Consider the following 13,546-nt stretch of genomic DNA (forward strand, 5'->3'; position numbering starts at 1 on the left):
GATTTTTAAAGATTTTTCCTATATATTTCAATGTAAAACTTCGATTCCCTATTGTGACCCCACCCTGCCCCGGGGGTCATGATTGGAACAAATTAGAATCTACACTATCCCAGGAAGCTTCCAAATAAGTTTCAGTTTTTCTGGCCCAGTGATTCTTGAGAAGAAGACTTTTAAAGACTTTTTCCTATAGGCTATATTTCAATGTAAAACTTTGATTCCCTATTTTGGCTCCACCCTACACCGGGGGTCATGATTTGAACAATTTAGAATTTACCCTAACTCAGGATGCTTCCACATAAGTTTCAGCTTTTCTGGTCCAGTGGTTCTTGAGAAGAGGATTTTAAAAGATTTTTCCTTTATATTTCAACGTATTGTAAAACTTTGATTCCCTATTTTGCCCACACTCTACCCCCGGGCCATGATTTGAAAAATTTAGAGTCTACACTACCCAGTATGCTTCCACATATATTTCAGTTTTTCTGGCTCAATGGTTCTTGGGAAGAATATTTTTTAATGACCCCACCCTATTTTTGTCTTTTCTTGATTATCTTGGCCCTTCATTTTAAAAAAAAAGATCTTCCCTTCACCCAAGGATACTTTGTACAAACTTTGGTTAAAATTGGCTTAGTGGTTATTGAGAAGTTGAAAAGTGAAAAGTTTACAGATGAACGGACGGACGACGGACAACAGTTGTTTAGGTGGTGATCATGGTGGAGAAAGATAGAGGAAAGAAAACAAAAAATAAAGATTAAATACAATTAGAGCAAACCCTCTGTGTCTCAGTCTTCTTTTTCAACAACAGTTTCAGTAAAATTTCATTTCATTAAATCTCGGGTTCGATATGCGAAAAATATATAATCCAATTTTGACAATAGTCTTGTTAAAGTTGTTTGGAACCGTCGTCTGGTCAGAAGGCTCTGTCGTATTAATGCCGAATGGTAAGGTATTTTAGGTTTTAGTAGAATTGTTTTGTTTTCATCACTATTATGTTTCATTGATACTACGATACGAAGTTGTTTTGACAGTGAAAAAAAGCTCAAAATTATCTCAGCATGTTCAACATTTATTATGATATTTTTATTATAAATATTTGAACGTTCAGTTATATTTTTTTCTATAATAATGTAAAAACATCTAAACTCGGATAGTATCATTAGTATTGAATTTAGTTGTTTTGTTCTTGTATGGTTATTAGCTGCAGAACTGTAGCGTTATGGTTTTATATTTTAGTCTTTTAACATAACACTACAGATCGATCCCGTAAAGAAAATGTGGTGCAATCTTTCTGCGCACAGTTGGGGATGTATTTCTCCATTTTCCAGCATTGGACAATTAACTACCTTTCACTCCCTAATTCTAAAACATATTCTTTAACTAACCTGTATATTTTATTTTTTTCCTTACCCTTTATTGATGTCTTTGTCGACCAATAAACTCGCTTGTTTTGAATTTTCTGCCATCCGACAGAGAATAAAATGGGGGTTTATTGGCCTGTATAGACAACTGTATAAAGGGTTAGGAGGTGGATAAAGCATACAGGTTGGTAACAGAATATGTCTAGAAATAGGGAGCGAAAGCTAGTTGATTGAACTATGCTGGAAAGTGGAGAAATTCTCCCCAAGCGTGCGCAGAAAAATTACGCTGTAAGTTGCACCTTATTTGCATTACGAGATCTGTAGCATTATAGTAAAAGATTAGAATATAAAACCATAACCAGTGTTTTCCCTAAGAACCAGCTACCAGCCAAATTGACAACTTCAATTAATAAAAATGCTGCTCTGAAATAAAAAAAAATTAAAATTTTAGTGTTGTAATGTCCACAGAGATTTGTCATAAACTTCAACCCAAAGTCTATTACAACTGATCTATAACCCTTTACTTTGAAATAAAGGGAAAACACTGATAACGCTACAGTTCTGCAGCTATAGGGTTATAAGTTTAAGTGTACATTAAGAGGAACTTATGTTAGAAATGGTGCATATAGGTAATTATGTAGGTAAGAGCTAAGACAAGATACTATCCTTGTTTTGTTTATGATAAGAGATCCCCCAGGTTAAAATGGTAATAAACGTTTACAAAAATTGTTAGTAAATGCCAAGGAACCATTTATTTAAATGTTGATTGATTTTGTTATGTGTATATTGCATAAATGTTGAACGTTTGATGGCACAGATAATGTTTCATGCACAAATTTCCCCCTGCCAATTCTCTACATTTGTTTGTTTGCAATTTCCCTGTCATTCAAAATCCATTTGCCTATGGATTTATTCTGTTTTTCCTGCACTATTCGTAATTTACTAACAATTTTATATTTTGTGTACATCCTAAAAAAGTCTAGTATCAATAATTGCAAATAAAATACATGTGGTAGTTTGCAATAAGATGGATGAATATATGTTTTTGTATTTTATTTCCTAATGCTTTGTATCCCCCTTTCAAAAAAAAAAACAACATCTGAAATCAATAAGGTCATACATGGTCACAATCACACATGAATGATGATGAAATAATGTGTACCTGCAGAGGAAATTTATAATTCTGATACATGTATCTGTACAGAAAAGTGGAGATTAATTTACAGTGGTATCTGAATCTTACAAGAATTGGGTATTTTTGGTTGAATTGTCCTACACTTCATTTTGTGTGCATGCTGATACAGTAATATTAAAACTCAAATTCTTAAATTACTTTTCAATATCTTTGCTAACCAAGGGTGACAATCTGCTCCTCTCCTCATTTCCAGTGAAAAGAAAAGAAAAGCAGATCATCACCCTTGGATAGCCTTTCATTTAGTCTGACTGAGGATTTTTCATGTGTTTTACAGGTACATGAAATATGATTATATGTCAGGGTATGTCACATGTAAAAGGAATATATATATATGATGACATACAAATTTAAAACAAGCAACAAAATCATATATCATTTCCTGGAGATAACATCAAGTATTATGATGCTATTAAAACTACCCAGCTGATTCTATTGATTTCTTTAGTGATATAAGAATTGTATTTAAATTAATTGTAATTTAGTCTTAACACTTCACTGACCACTATATAGAGGTGAAGTAAAAAAGATAAACTATAATCTGTTGCAATTGAAGAAAAAGTAAAATATTTACAGATGGGAAAAAAATACTTATTTAAAGTAATACTTCCTTTACTAAGTTATTTTAAAGTGATACCTCCTTTACTTAAGTTAGTTTAGAGTAAAGACACTTAAGTTTGTCATAAGTAGAATATATATTTGAAATTAATGATCCTTGCATTTATGGTTCAGTCAATTGTATGGGGCTTAGATAATCATGCTTTACTCAGTGTATTTTTTCTTTTTTTTTTTTGAAAAATTGAAAACCGAATTGTTTGCATCATATTCTGGCCTTCTACTGATTCATGAACTCCTGGGTTCAGGAGTGGCCCTAGCTTGAGATTTCCTAAAATGCATATCTTCTCTGATCTGGACTTCTAGCAAATTTTGTGAATGGTTATAATGGGTAGTGTGAGGATAATCTCAGCTGAGATTCAACTCAGCAAATATTCAGCCAAGTCAAATCTCAGCAAGATTAGTGTGAGGGTTGACCAAAAAGTTTGAGGACCTGTCTCATTTTTGCAGAAAGAGATATCAATAAACAATTGAATTTTACACTAAAATATTTATTGTAGAAATTCTCACCAGAATGTTATTGTTTTATTAAATTTACAATAATTAGAAAGAAATGATAGTTTCTGAATGGTCCAGGATTTAAGAAATGGTGCATGTTATATTTTCATAAAATTTTGGATTAATTTCATATTGTTGAGGAACTCATTTCATTTTAAAGAACACATCAAAATTGTGTGAAAGTTGTATAATACTTTAGGCTGGAGTTGAACATTATTTTGTTGGCCTTCGAATATTTGCTTTCTAAAACAGTAAAATGATGGATGAAATTTGTAGGCATCACATTTTAGCAACCACCTCAAAGTTTGATACATATTATTGTATCAAGCTTCTGAATGTCAAGAATCATGAGTGCAAGAGTCAAGGTACTGTGTGGATTTTTCAAAGTTGCCATCAGATCAAATAATGTGTGAAGGATTCTAAATTTTCCAGAAATTTTCCTATTACTGAAAAGGGGGAAAACACCTAATTTTTTACTCCCTGAAATATAAGAATGCTGTATTATAGTGTGCTTCAGTAATTAAAATAGCATGACCCCTAACCCCCCCCCCCATCCCCCCACCCCCAACCACACACACACACAAATGCACTTGTGAGTCTGTAATTGTATTAGGCATGCATTTATCCTTTTGTGTTTCTATCACAAATTTTGACTGGGTGATAACTAAGAAATAGACAAATAACAAAATATTTCCATTTCTATTTGTTTTCTCTGTGATAACTCTTTGAAAGTTAGGAGAGTTGATTTCTTGATCATTCTAACGGAATGCAAATTTCGCCAAGCGAAAGGTCAGGAGCTAAGAAGGCCTAATATGCATGTAATTCTCGTGCGGCTATCTTTTTGTCTGACGCTAAGGAGGCCTAATATGCATGTAAATCTCGTGCGGCTGTCTTTATGTTTGACGTCAGTGGGCGGGGACTATTGAAATTGACATGTGAGGCCTCGTGTAATTTAAATCTATAAGTCTACATTTTTAAAATCTAAATATTCAATTTTATTTCAAAATGAAATGGAAATATAAGGAATCATTATCTAGTTAGTAGAGTATGCCAGGGACATCAACGATAGTTGGAAACGTGGGATAATTTATGCATAACGGGCTTCGCCCGTTATGCAAATTATCCCACGCTTCCAACGATCGTTGATGCCCTGGCATACTCTACTAACTAGACAGTGATTCCTTAAATATTTGATGTTAATGTCACCTGTTAGTCATCAGCCATATTAGATGAAGATTGTCTGTATAATTGAAGGTATGACCTAACATCTACATGAATAAGAGACAGAAAGGTTGGGAGATTAGAATGTTTATTGATTTGGTTACATCAACACAGGTAGGTGTCCTTTATCATTACAAAATTTACCTGTATAGTTATCTGAAGCCAAGCTTTTGTGTTCTGACAGCAATATTGTCTGATCTTGGAAGTTAATTGAATACTGTTATACTAATCCACAGAGTTGAAACACTGATAAACCCCTAATCAAAATGGAAACAGATCATGCTTTCACTGTTATTTTGCAGGTATGAGTGGATATTTTTACCAGTATATAACTGTAGTTGTCCGAGATTTTATTTTCTTCCATGATGATGTGCAGTCCACTACCATAGCAGTAGCCATTGCCAGTTCTTTATGCTGTTCCATTGTATGGGCTATTTGTCATTTGCTGACATTTGGGTCTTCCTCTCGTAAGGTTTGCAAAAAGAGGGCCACTGCCCACACTACTGGTCATGCTGTGGCTAAAACCAAACAGAGGAAAACTCCCAGAAATGTAAGCAGTAAAGAGATTAAATGGTTGCTATTATCTGCATGTATGATTGTTGTAGAGTTGGTTGGTCAAGTAGAGTAAAAAAAATTACAGTAAAAGAATAAATCAATTATTTACAAATCTGAGTCAAAGATAAGGGGAGGGATGGATTCTGATTTCTGTGAAATGTGATCTTTAATTAATATTTAGCTCTTGTCATTGTAAATCTCACATATGTATGAAAAAATAGTTAGCCTTTCAGCAAGATTTTGGAGAAGGCCCATTGCTAAGTAACTACAGACTAAATTTCTTTAGATGATGAGTCCAAGGATATATTAGATGCTGTTTTGCATCAATATTTCACTGAATGAGTCCAGATTTAAAATTCTAGACTAAATTGTCATGCCAGACAGAAGGATGGATAATTTGTCAATCATATAAACATATTTCAGGAACAAATTAATATATGAAGAATTATTTCTCCTGCACTGACTTGTAATGTACAGGCCACTAGCATTCTGCCTGTAACTTATATACTTTGTAAAATAGAAACCATAATGCTATGAGGGTGATATGTTAATTAATAAAGAAATCTTTTTTTTTAAATTTTCATTTAATTTGACAATGATTTTTTAGATGACATTTTTCAAGTGAGCCTTGAAATCTTAAATTACACTTTGATTATAAGGTGTCCTGTTGCTATGTGTAAAGTATTAATATCAAAATTTTTAGCTGTATGTGCTTTCTTTTGAAGTCCTCAAGTTCTGAAGATGATGTGACTGTTAGTGAGGAAATTGAAGTACCCTGTGTTCAGTAAGTAAAAATCAATCTCCATTAACTATTTGTGAGTTAATAAAATCCATTGATTTGATTCTCATTCTCTATGCGAGAAATTTTGCAGCTCCATGGGATTTTTCTGTGTGCAGTATTTTCATTCATGAATTGATTTATAGTTGTGCAGTAATATTAATTGGTATGTGTCATTCTGTAATATACCATCATGATAGAATATATATCAGTATTAACAAAGGCCTTGTTTACATACCTATCTAAATCTCCTTACATCAATTGTTTAATTGGAAACAGTTGTACCTAGCTGCATAATAATGTGCACCTTATCACGTAACAGCCTCAGTGTAATTGATTATGCATGTAGGTATTTTTATGGAGAGGTCAGGACCTGATGATGAGTAAAATGTCTGGTGGGTATGGTAAATGGTTAAATATGTGAACTTACTACACTGTTATAAACATCACCAGGCAGGCAAGGATTCAGTTTGTTCATAAAATTCAAATTGTGATATAATGCAGAGAACTGATATTTAAATAATTTTTTTTTGGAGGGTGGGGTGTAGTCAGGATTGTAAATCTCTTGTCCTCAGCATGAATTTGTAATAACAGCACATTTTTGAGTTAATACTTGTCCCAAAGATTGTTTCTAACTGAAAATGTATTATGGTGTAGATTTTGAATGATTTTGGGTCCATTTGGCAAGTTCAAGGTCACTGGCCAAAAAGTGAAATTTTGTAAAGATCTTTTACACAAAGGTTGCTTATTTATCCTGATGATGTGTTCCCGACTCATGGATACTTTATATACAAGGTCAGGGTTACCAGGGGGAAAGAAGTTTGCATTGTACATATGCTGGATGGAGAGCTAAATCAAATTTATCTTAATATTGTGATTATGATAAGGTGGTGATGTCTTTGATGATAGTTTCATCTCCCCCCAAAAAGGATATCATTTACTTCAAGGGATGTGTGTGACTTGTTTCATACCCTTTAATTAATTTGGAATCATTTCCTTATTAAACAACAAAGCATGTATATAAGTGTAAATTGTCCCATTTTATTCTTGAAAACTTCTTTCATGAATGAATAAAAATGAGTCTAGTAAAAAAAGTATAATTACATAAAATATAAGTGAATTTCAGACTCCCTGTTGACTTCTCACTATGTCACTCCCTGTTGTACATTTGACCAGTATATTGCAGATTACACTTGTAGGTTTGTTACCTGTAATATTTGCTGTCTGTTGTAGGTTTGACCAGTACATTGTAGATTACACCTGTAAGTTTGTTACCTGTAATATTTTCTGTCTGTTGTAGATGTGGCCAGTACATTGTAGATTACACCTATAGGTTTGTTACCTGTAATATCTGCCGTTTGTTGTAGATGTGGCCAGTATATTGCAGTTAACACCTGCAGGTTTGTTACCTGTAATATTTGCTGTCTGTTGTAGGTTTGACCAGTACACTGTAGATTACACTTATAAGTTTGTTACCTGTAATATTTGCTGTCTGTTGTAGATGTGGCCAGTATATTGCAGATTACACCTGTAGGTTGTTACCTGTAACATTTATGGTCTGTTGTACATTTGACCAGTATATTGCAGATTACACCTATGGTTTGTTACCTGTAATATTTGCTGTCTGTTGTAGGTTTGACCAGTACATTGTAGATTACACCTATAAGTTTGTTACCTGTAATATTTGCTGTCTGTTGTAGATGTGGCCAGTATATTGCAGATTACACCTGTAGGTTTGTTACCTGTAACATTTGCTGCCTAGCACCCTCATCATGCTCTACTCATTATGTGTCAGAAAACATCAGAAGACCTTACAACACAAAGAAAAAAGGAATGACAGAAATAAATTTAAGGTAGGAACCGTCTTGTATTGAATAATACTTAGATAAGATGTCACTTTGCTTCATTGCTGGCTAGGGTACATTCCAAATCAAAAAGGCATCTCAAGAATGAGAAAGTGTTAAAATCTGGAGTTTGAAGAACTTTTCATAAAGATTTTCAGAAGTACTCCATAAATATACAGTCGTCCCTTGTTAATCTGGACACTTGTGTTCCCAAGCAAATCATTTGGATTAACATAATTAATGAAGTTCAATACTGAAACCAATCTTTTTCAATTGAAAATTATATATAATATTTAAATTCTCTAAAGAACAGTATAAAGATGAGCCTCATTAATCTGGACACTTGTATTCCCCAAACAAATTATTTGGATTAATGAAATGTGCAGATAACTGAAATGAATTTTTTATAATTGGAAGATATAAGAGTAAATCCCCTTTGATGTAAGAGCAATTGCAGCAGTATGAGCAATGGTTTTACATGTACTTGCCACAACCATAAAATTTCAGATTGACGGATTTTCCATTGTATATCACATGAATTTGTAAAAGATTTACAAGGTCTTATTCCTATTTTAACCTATAATGTAGTTGTTTCATTGGTGTAATTGCCCTCTGGATGCTAAGCCTCTGTATATGTTTTTTTTTTATACAAGGGTATGTTATGAAGCTTGAAGATAGACATGTTCATGAGATATAAAACATAATTACTGATAATGTTTTCAGAAGAGTATCTCTTATGTTTTGTAAAAATGTGGTAAAAGCATGATGATGACATGCTGCATCATGTACTAATAGTACATGTATGCATTGACTATTCACTATGTATTTATTTTAAAAAATGCTGTTGCAATGTCTAGTCTTTTATATTAATTTAGCAACACTGAAATCACAGAATGCCCCTACAGAATGGGGTACATTGGTTCTCAGTTGACTCTTCTAAACCTGTCCCACAACAATCTTAGTCATATCCCAGCAGAAATAGGTTGTCTGAGGGGTCTGCAGGAGTTACTGCTGAACAACAATAACATCACCTCTATACCAGTAAGTCTTCTGTCTGTCTGTCTGTTTGTCCATCTAGCTATCAATCTCTGATGAGGATGTGTGTCCTTTCTGAATACAATGTTGTACAAATGCACGTTTTGTTTGTAGGACAGTATTGGTTCTCTAGTCAACCTTAAAGTGTTGAAATTGTCACATAATCATCTTATGGGTTTAGCAGGTAAGTTTTTCAGATGTTTATTCTCAATTTAATAACTTATTTTCATTGAAAATGCAAGACGATCCTAAATAAATTCTGCATTTGTTTTCATGATATTGTGACACAATAAAGTTAAGATGTATAGTGCTGATGAATTTTTGGAATGGGATACAGTGGAATCATCATTGTTCGTAGGGGACCAATGTTTGTTTATTATGTGGGTCAATCTTACCCATAAATTTACATGCCTATGAATGATAACTCTGCCAATGTATTGGTTCAATGAATCTAATGAATATACTAATTACCCACAAAATTATGTCCCCACAAACCAGTGAGTTTGGGGTTCCCTAAGAAACTTGATGGTCCACAAATTAAAATGATTCCATATTTCATCCTGTCTTGTGAACATTTTTATTATACAATACCCAATTTAATACATTGATATCATGTTTCAATTTTCTGTTTAATTTTCATTCCTCCCTCAAAGGTTTTCAAGTATTGACCAGTGGTAAAATGTAGAATTTATTTTGGATGGCTAAACCATAAATCCACTCAGTATTTTATTAAAATCAGTTTGGGGCCTTTAAATTACCTGATCCACTAATAACAAATTTTGGCTTTCAGAATCACTAACTAGCTTGTCTAACCTTGTTCATCTTGATGTTCGAAAAAACAAACTACAATCACTGCCCTCTGGAATAGGGAGCCTCTTAAAACTGTCCTGTCTAAAGTTAGGGTATGTGTGTGATGTGGCAAGTACAAAAAATATATGGCATGGCTGAATTCTGTATGAAGAAAAATCTGTAATCTAAATGCAAACATCTAGAGTTAGTAGTCTGATTTGAATGGAACCTTATTTGGAAATATTGAAAGAGATATTTACAGTCTGATGATAAATGTATTTGTTATACCTTTAAAAATTTGTTCTTATATAAATCAGTACTAATAGAGGTCTTATCATTTCCAATGTTTTATTGAGCGGTCATAAAAAAAAATCGATGTTTGACCGCAGAGCGAGATATTGGACTTGTCAATGAGATATTGGACCCCTCACGTTACACAGTGGGTGGGATCAGCTAAATCTCATTTGCATTCGTTGGTGTTCGACATACATGTATGTCAAAAAAATAATAATAATAATAAAATGGATAAATAAAAGGTATAACAAAACATTTATTGACTGTGTTCTTGGGCAAAAGTGTTTTGCCGACCCCTCAAACCAAACTGTTTGCCTATGGCCAAATGGCCTCAGGCAAACAGTTTGGTTCTTAGGTCCTACAAAATGCGTGTTTCCCTTGAACCCAGTCAATAAAATGTAGTAATAATGAATAAAAAAAAAAAATCCTGATTAAGAAAAACTGAAATATTATGGATTGGTACCTTTTTTTCAGTTCTAACTCCATATCGCATATACCAAAGAATTTATACAAATTGACACATTTGAAGGTAAGTTAGATAACTCTAGTACATCACAGTAAAAACTTCAGTAGCATATAGAGGGAGTTGTTGAAATACAGTGCTTGCACACAGTCTTTACCTGTGTAGTAGGCCCTATTAGATCTGTGTAAAAAAAAAAAATCATTGCTGACTATTTTCTAGGTCTTGAAGTTCGAAAAAAATAAAATTGACAGTTTGTCAGGAGATGTGAGTAATCTGCTGGAGTTGGAATATCTCAACCTGTCACACTGTCAGCTGTCTACGATTCCCAGAGAGCTGGGCTCCTGTAGTGCACTCCGAAAAATTGATATTTCTAATAACAGGTAAGATTTGCCTTTATAATATCAGGCAGGTTAACTTTTCTATAGGTACAAGTATATTTGATAATTTGTGACAGAATTTGTGAGTGAGCTCATGAAGTAGAGCATCAGTGTTAGTAGGAGGCACCTTTGTACCAAACACTTTTCTCCTTCTTCTACTAAACCAAAAAGAAGACTATTTGAGTCTGACATTACAAGATTTAGATTTTTTTTTTTACACAAAATGAAAATGTTTTCCATTAAACTATTTTCATATAATATAAAAGCATAAGATGCATACTAAATCACAAATTGTTCTTTTAGTTCATGTGTTTACTGGTGCTTGCTCCTAGTTCAAGAAGTCTACTGGTCTCAGATAAATTGATTTTGTATTTTTCTGTTGCATGTGGCTGCAGCAGGGAGATAGTCAGAGATTACTTAATTATTGTCTTAATTTTTTAGTATTTAAGCTGATTTTTGAAATTTCATTGTCTTTGATTGAACATATTCAAAATCCTTTTCTGTTTTTTTAAAATCAGAATAACAGATATACCTGCACATTTTGGCCAGCTACGTGATTTGACCAGACTGAACTTAGCAGGAAATAAACTGCGGTACATTCCATCCACCCTAGTACTTGGTACCATTGTGGACTGTAATGGTAGGACATACATTACTGATTACCATATTTTTTCAGTGGTCATTCAGTAGAAATGCATACTAATTTCCCCATCATCAGTATTTAATCACTATGCATGTTTTCATTTTTTGTTGTTGCAGTTTCAGATAATGATTTCATCTCAAGTGAGCATTCCATAACATGTGTTCCACTGACTTGTAAAATTCCACCACTGCTTGAGTTAAGTGCCAGGGCTGTACACAATCATCCAGTGGACAAAATAAAAGAATTGCCACAATCTTTACAAGGTATTTTGATATCTAAAAATGGATTTTTTTTTTTTGCTAATTCCATTTGTAATTCCCAGGTCACAAATTCCAAACTACATGTATTATAACTACCATTTCGATGTTGTATTATAGGTTCATATTTATAAAAAAAAAATGTATTATTTACTCTTGCAGATATGATCACAAAGAGAAAGTACTGTGTGAATTGTTATAGGCCATGTTTTGTGACTTTTCAAATGACCTTGACATTCCAGCAGTTATCCAACATGAACATTCCCATAGTGTCTTTAAGGTGCCTGTCATGTACAATGGGTCAATGTTAGATATAAACTTCACCTCTGACATTTGCTACAAATCTAGTCATACCATTTTCTGTGATTTGTGTTAGTGATTATTTACATAGTATTATTTTTATGAATTATATTTTTATTATTGGAGGGCTGCTTCATAACATGCACATATATTTTTAGAATTCTATTCAGAGCATTAGTAGCTGGTCTACAGGTTTTACAATTTCAATTGAGATCTCTGTATTTTGAAGGAAACTGGAATGCATATTTTACAATTGTGCTACCTATTATTATATCTAGTCATGTATATTTTCTGTCATGCAACATTTCAGTTTCCTACTTATCTTTATTGCGTAAAACTTACACTTTAATAATAACTCTTCCCATTTGAGAGAAATACTGAATAACAGAAAATTATAGTGGTTTGATATTTCTGATCTTCCTAAGGTAGCATTCTGTTCTGTGTTAGAATTTTTTTTAAGGAAATATGTAGGGTTGAAATATTTATGATTGTAGGTTTTGCAACTTTGCCTAAACTGCAAAAATTGTGCAACCTCAGAAATACCTACATAAATAAGTCATTTTCATTATATTTCAGAATTTTCCTCTCAATTGTAGATCTTCTTCCAATTAAATATTCAGAAATGTATTGAAATGAAATAAGCTTTTGGTTGCCATTTATAGATTTTATGTAGATTGACATATGTCAATTTTTATCATAAGAATACAATGTACCATTGCTTTGCTATTGCTCCATTCTTATACAGTATATCCAGAGATTTTAAATCATCTCTACATTTAAATCTTGATGCTGTGTTGTGAAATGTGTAATTAAACAAAAGATAAGGTTTATTGCGTTGGTTTTTATTTTTAATTTTTTGTAAGTGTTCACCCCCTTTTAATACTAAATTTTCAACATAAGCTATGTACAGAACTGTTTTATCAAGTACCATGTTTTTATCCTTGAGTGACCTTGACATTAATGTCTCAAAGACATGTTGTAGTTAAGACAAAAGAGCTAATCATATTATTAGCTCACCTGAGCCGAAGGCTCGTGAGCTTTTCTGATCATAGAGTGTCCGGGATCCGTCTGTTGTCTGTAAACTTTTCACATTTTCAACTTCTTCTCAAGAACCACTGGGCCAATTTCAACCAAACTTGCCACAAAGCATCCTTGGGTGAAGGGGATTCAAGTTTGTTCACAGGAAGTGCCATGCCCTCTTTCAAGGAGACATATAATTAAGAATTCATGAAAATTTGGTGGCTTCTTTTAAAAATCTTCTCAAGAACCACTGGGCAAGAAAAGATGAAACTTATGTAAAATTTATGTAAAAGCTTCATTAGACCCCTGG

The 13,546-nt window shown here is 33.1% G+C and overlaps 1 protein-coding gene across 1 annotated transcript; it reads left to right on the forward strand.

Annotated features, from left to right (window-relative positions):
- Nucleotides 1-866: 866 nt before the first annotated feature.
- Nucleotides 867-13,044, forward strand: LOC133182947 (protein lap1-like). The gene is made up of 13 exons (XM_061317838.1): nucleotides 867-938; nucleotides 4,915-4,995; nucleotides 5,184-5,431; nucleotides 6,162-6,220; nucleotides 7,915-8,067; nucleotides 8,934-9,099; nucleotides 9,208-9,277; nucleotides 9,884-9,995; nucleotides 10,651-10,705; nucleotides 10,859-11,019; nucleotides 11,535-11,656; nucleotides 11,776-11,922; nucleotides 12,079-13,044. The coding sequence occupies exons 3-13, from the start codon at nucleotides 5,186-5,188 to the stop codon at nucleotides 12,225-12,227; spliced, it is 1,440 nt and encodes a 479-aa protein (XP_061173822.1). The 5' UTR covers nucleotides 867-938; nucleotides 4,915-4,995; nucleotides 5,184-5,185; the 3' UTR covers nucleotides 12,228-13,044.
- Nucleotides 13,045-13,546: the final 502 nt, after the last annotated feature.

Source organism: Saccostrea echinata, unplaced genomic scaffold, assembly GCF_033153115.1.
Source record: "Saccostrea echinata isolate AGI-Se365-2 ecotype Australia unplaced genomic scaffold, CSIRO_AGI_Sech_v1 ptg000009l, whole genome shotgun sequence".
NCBI lineage: Eukaryota > Metazoa > Mollusca > Bivalvia > Ostreida > Ostreidae > Saccostrea > Saccostrea echinata.

Coding starts and splice junctions, on each gene's coding strand:
- LOC133182947 (XM_061317838.1), top strand. CDS start 5,186: ATGAGTGGATATTTTTACCAGTATATAACTGTAGTTGTCCGAGATTTT. Junction 8,068..8,933: donor ATGACAGAAATAAATTTAAG/GTAGGAACCGTC, acceptor ATATTAATTTAG/CAACACTGAAATCACAGAAT. Junction 10,706..10,858: donor ACAAATTGACACATTTGAAG/GTAAGTTAGATA, acceptor ACTATTTTCTAG/GTCTTGAAGTTCGAAAAAAA.